The sequence below is a fragment of the Bidens hawaiensis genome, unplaced genomic scaffold, assembly GCF_021521415.1.
Source record: "Bidens hawaiensis isolate Kalapana, Puna unplaced genomic scaffold, B.hawaiensis_p1.1 tig00014404_1, whole genome shotgun sequence".
NCBI classification, from domain to species: domain Eukaryota; kingdom Viridiplantae; phylum Streptophyta; class Magnoliopsida; order Asterales; family Asteraceae; genus Bidens; species Bidens hawaiensis.
The window spans coordinates 498,292-504,372 of NW_027492246.1; the positions used below are offsets into that span (position 1 = coordinate 498,292).

The following is a 6,081-nucleotide window of genomic DNA, read 5'->3' on the forward strand; positions in this document are numbered from 1 at the left end:
AAGGATGAGTGTAAACAATATTATAACATCATAATTATAATTCCCAATAAATAAATGAAAGTGTCTCAATCTAGATTCTAGACCTTATTCTAATATTTATTTACTTATGTAATTTGGGATTGGAGAGTTTACCTATAGCATTAAAAATTAGAATTTTTCACAAAGTAAAAGTCAAAACAATAATTTGGAATTGACTTCTTCCGAGTCGTCCCAAATGTCGGTACTAGGGAAGTACCTTTCAATGTCCCTTCGATTAATTCTGTAATATTATTATACTAAAATTTTAAAAATTAAAAATTAAAAAGACCAACAATATTTGCAACATATCATAATAAATATTTAATAAAAATATGTATAAGTATTAGCTAATAATATAAGTTTTTTTATTTTACTTTTACGTATACGATCACTCTTATAGATAGTAAAACCTAATTTAACTTTTATGAACTAAAAAGTTACAACACCTACATATAATTAAAAATATTTCAAACTACAAAAGTTCATTTAATTTTTTTGAAGGATTGGATTCGGGTGAATAAAGATTAGTTCAAAGAATATTTCTTATTGTTGTTATAATACCACATTTTTTTTATTACTATTTGGTTCCAAAATTAATCAAAAATAAGATTTTTAAAATCATTAATTGATAGTCGGTTATAATTGGAAAAAAACACGGTAATATCGTGCTTTTATATAGAAATTTAACTCACCTTCCTATATAAAATTTACAAATTTTAATGCCACAAAGATCACCTCTCACAACGACAGTAAAACACACGTTTTCTTAGCTGGAGCCGCGTGAAACAGACTGCATTAAAGTATTGTGAGTGATAATTATCAGGAAGACATGATTCATGTATATAATTATTGAACTTTCAAACCATAATAATAATAATAATACAAAATATCAAATTATTCAATAAAAAAATTCATAGTAATAAGAATAATAACACACAAAATGAAATTAAAAAAAATCAAATTATTTATTAAAATGCTATTTTAATAATAACAACAATAAAATAATAGTAATAATAATAAATAAAAATAAATACTAATAATAATAATAAACTCGCCTTTAATTAGAAAACAATTATTACTCACTTTCCACTATGACAGTATGACCCCTCAAAAGTGTACACACAGACACTCAGAAGCTGCTTGATGCCTTCTATATAAACTCTTGTTTGCCATCAACTTTGACATACAATTTTCTCTAACATAATATTCCCATCAATAACCACTCATACAACTTTGAACCCAATCAAATTCATTCTTATTCTCCAAGGTATCTATCCATCAATCACACTTTTCATTCTTATTCTTTTGATTCTCTTCTTTCTTCGAATCTTTTGTTTGATCAATGTTGTTTTTTTTTGTTTTTTGTTTGTGTTTTTTTTAACATAACTAGAAGACACCATTTGTTCATATGTTAGTGGGTTTTGAAAGTTTTCATCTCAAGATTTGACTTTTTGATTTAATGGCAGATTTTTTTTAGAATTTATTGTTTTCTTGATGGTTGATCTGTTTAACGTATTTATTTTTTAAAATGTGTTTTATGCAATATTTAAAACTTGTTGAGTTTTTATGCCAAAATTTTGAACTATAAAGAAAATTGACATAAGATTTTATAATTAAAATGTATTTGTTTTATATAAATTTCTATATTTTTTTTGTTTTAAAACTATTATTTTAAAGTATAATTATGTGAAAAAATAAAAAACTTTCGGGTCAACCGGCAAACATGCATATCTTGTTCGGTTTCACGTATTTAACACAGTTTTCAGGTTCGGGCTCGTGTCAAATTTTCAGGTTCATGTCAGGTTTAACCGTCAACCCGAGAACACGACCCTTTTAACAAGCTGCCCTATTTGTTAAACTTTCTGATCTTTAATAATATTTTTTTTATCAGTTCGGTGATGTCACAGCTCATTACAATTCATTATGTTTGTTACTTTGTTTTTATTAGGTGTCATTTATGGCCAAATACATTTGAATAAACACTTTTTATGTTTGGTGTAACATCATATCAAACACATACATGTTTTCACAAATGCCATAATAATAATAATAATAATAATATTATTATTATTATTATTATCATGATCTTAACCAACCACATTATTAATTAGTAAAATATTTTTTAACAGGAAAATAAAGTTCTAGAAGACTCTCCAAACTTAAATGAACGTTCACGAACAAAACTGAATGAACTAAACATATGTTCATGTTTGTTTGTTTAATTAAATGAATACAAAGTTTTTGTTCATGTTTGCTCTTTTATTAAATGTTCGTTCGTTTATTAAATAAACGAACATAAACGAACTTCCAACCAAACGATTCACGAGCAATTCACCAAACGTTCGGTTTGTTTACAGAGCTAATTATTATCATGATCTTAATCAACCACATTATTAATTAATAATGAAATATTTTAACAGGAAAAATAAGGTTCTAGAAGGATCTCAAAACTTAAACGAACATTCAAGAACATAAATGAATGAACAAACATGTGTTCATGTTCGCTCGTTCAATTAAACGAACACAAATTTTTTGTTCATGTTTGTTCTTTTATTAAATGTTCTTTCGTTTATAAATAAACGAACGTAAACGAACTTCCCGCCAAACGATTCACAAACGCTCGGTTCGTTTACAGACCTAATTATTATCATGATCTTGCTAACCACATTATTAATTAATGAAATATTTTTTAATAGGAAAATAAAGTTCTAGAAGGCTCTCAAAACTTAAACGAACGTTCACTAACATAAACGAATAAACAAAACATGTGTTCATGTTCGTTTGTTTAATTAAACGGACATAAATTTTTTGTTCATGTTCATTTATTTATTAAATAAACGAACTTCCATCGACCGGTTCACGGACAGTTCACCGAAAGTTCGGTTCATTTACAGACCTAATTATTATTATTATTAACTAATAAAAATTTTTTTAACAGGAAAACAAAGTTCAAGAGGCTATCAAAACTTGCATGGGGTTATCATTTTCATGCCCATTTGCAGCATACACAGATTTAGACTCAGCCATCAACTTACAACAAGATGATGAGGTTAAAACTTTGGGATTATCATGCAGTTTCAAGAACCGTGATCCCGAACCCGAACCATTGGCAATGCAGTTAATGGATTCTCAAGTTATGAAGTTTGATAAATCTGTTAGCTTTAAAGTGTCTTCAGATAACCATGTTGAAAAGACTGAAATGCCCTTTGAGTCACTAAGATCTGGTAATGTTGAAGATATTGACTCTGGGAGTCCTAAACATGAAGCAGCCACTAAGCTGCAAAAAGTTTATAAAAGTTTTCGAACGAGGCGAAAGCTTGCAGATTGCGCGGTTCTAATCGAACAAAGCTGGTATGCGTTTATTGTTTAGTTTTTATTATGTATTTTAATGGTTTTTTTTTTCAATTTGATTACTTATTTGTTTTTTGATGCATTTTTGTAGGTGGAAGCTGTTAGACTTTGCAGAGCTTAGAAGAAGCTCGATATCGTTTTTCGATCTTGATAAGCAAGAAACCGCCATTTCGCGTTGGTCTAGAGCAAGAACAAGGGCTGCAAAGGTAAAAATACTAATAAAAATACTAACTTTATAACTTATATAAAAAAAATAAATTTTTGCATCCTTAATAAATGCAAAAAGTTTACAAATTTTTTTATTTTCTTGATTTTGTAGGTTGGAAAAGGTTTGTCAAAGAACAGTAAAGCCCAAAAGCTTGCCTTGCAGCACTGGCTTGAAGCAGTAAGTTAATCTTTCATTTCTTTTTACAATGTGAGTGATATAATTTTTATTATTTAGTTATTAATTTAAATTTTTTTTTTGGTTGTAAAACAGATTGATCCACGACATCGTTACGGGCATAATCTTCACTTCTACTATTTAAAATGGTTGCAGTCTCAAAGCAAAGAACCCTTCTTCTATTGGTAAGCTTTATTCATAGCAACATTATCATATTAGTTAATATACATATTTTCTGCATTTAATCTAATTAATATCATTTTTATAAAAAAATATAGGTTGGATATAGGAGAAGGGAAAGAAGTGAATCTTGTTGACAAATGTCCGCGGTCAAAACTTCAACAACAATGCATAAAATACCTCGGCCCGGTATGTCACATTCGTCACTTTTAATATACTAAACTTTCGTTTTTTAAACAAACGAACAATTACTTAACGTTCTATTTATTTATATATTTTTAACAGATGGAGAGGAGGGAATATGAGGTTGCGATAGAGGACGGAAAGCTTTTATATAAACAAAAAGGAGAATATGTAGACACGACCGGATCATCAACGGGTTCTAAATGGATTTTTGTTTTAAGTACGTCTAGAACTTTATATGTTGGAGTAAAAAAGAAAGGCTTATTTCAACATTCGAGTTTTTTAGCTGGCGGTGCGACATTAGCAGCCGGGAGATTGGTTTCTGAGAAAGGCGTTTTGAAGGTATTTTTAATTTGATTACAACATATATTGGTATATAATTTTTTTTTTGCTAATAATATTCTTATTTGTGATTATTTAACAGGCGATTTGGCCTCATAGCGGACATTATCGTCCCACACAAGAAAATTTTCAAGATTTTGTTTCGTTTCTACGAGATAATGATGTGGATACTACTTATGTTAAGGTGAAAAATAAAAGATTCTAAATTTTTTTGATTTTTTTTAAATGATAAAAGATAATAATTTTTTTATTAATTATTATTTTATTATTTTCAGATGGATTCAGATGAAGATGATAACGAGTCTCTTAACAAGCAAGGCATTAGCCTTCACGCAGGAACTCACTCATCAGAAGACGACGTGAGCGAAAAGGAACGCATAGATACCGAAGACGTGCTTGTAGACGATCACATCTCAAAAATGACACTTGTCATGAAACAAATTACCAATTTACCCCTGGACTCACCGAAAAAGTCGAGACTCTCTCGATCATCTAGTAGGAAATTAACCACTCTCGACACCAAGAATCACGCTGACGAAGCACCCGACTTGATCACATCCCAAAAACTTCACGCCACGTCAGCACATGACATGTTAGACGACGAAGGCGAGCCGAGTTTAGACGAAACAGTCCCTAAAAAGTCAATCTTGCGAAGAATCGGTTCGCACAAGGGAACAAAATCTTTTCAACTAGGACAACAGCTGTCGTGCAAGTGGAGCACGGGAGCCGGGCCCCGCATAGGGTGCTTGAGAGACTACCCTACTGAGCTGCAGTCACATGCATTGGAGCACGCAAATTTATCTCCCAAAAGTGCCCCTTGCAGCCATAAGAATATTAATAAGAGTTTTTTTGCAAGAAATTGTGGACCTTATAGAACAAGTTCTTCCCCTAGTCAAATGATTTTTTGATTAAATTATTTTTTTAGGGTGAATATGAGATTAACATAGGAAATTAATGATTTCATTCATTCATTCTTTTTGAAGTTAAGATGATCAAACATGTATACAACTTTAGTTTTCTTATTTTTTTTTACTTATATAAATATAGGAGGGAAAGAAAATTGTATACAACTTTAGTTTTCTTATTCATTCATTAATGATAATAATTATTTTTACAGTTGAATAATGCAGAATGTTCATCTAATTTGTTTGACTTTACAGCAGAGGTGCATAAACCGGTTTAAAACTCATGCAAGTTGTTTGACTTTAGTTTTCTTATTAATTCATTAATGATCTCCCGAAGACACGACAATACAGTGAGATAAAACTTGTTCTATTTAAGGATCCAACTAGTAAAAGACGCCAGCTTAGTCTCCATCATCCCATCTGTATTCATTTATGATAATAATTCTTTTCTACAGTTGAATAAGTAAATGCAGAATGTTCATTTAATTTGTTTGACTTTATATATAGTTTATACTACTATCTTGGTTGTACTTTATGCACGGATGGGTGTACTTTAAGATGGTACACTTTCTCATAGTTGTCAAAGGTATCTATATCTTTAAACGGATTTTCTAGGGAAACTGCCCAATTGCTAAAACACCGGCCTATACGTCACGTATAGGTCTATACGCGACGTATAGACCGGTGTTTCTAGAAAATCCAACCAATTTATCTTATTAT

General features: G+C 30.0%; 1 protein-coding gene across 1 annotated transcript; it reads left to right on the forward strand.

Annotated features, from left to right (window-relative positions):
* Positions 1-1,194: 1,194 nt before the first annotated feature.
* LOC143546578 (IQ domain-containing protein IQM2-like) lies at positions 1,195-5,480 on the forward strand. The gene is made up of 9 exons (XM_077038223.1): positions 1,195-1,285; positions 2,957-3,369; positions 3,461-3,575; positions 3,689-3,754; positions 3,848-3,936; positions 4,030-4,120; positions 4,217-4,456; positions 4,539-4,640; positions 4,732-5,480. Exons 2-9 carry the CDS (start codon positions 2,990-2,992, stop codon positions 5,362-5,364), a joined length of 1,716 nt encoding a protein of 571 aa, XP_076894338.1. The 5' UTR covers positions 1,195-1,285; positions 2,957-2,989; the 3' UTR covers positions 5,365-5,480.
* The last annotated feature ends 601 nt before the right edge of the window (positions 5,481-6,081 follow it).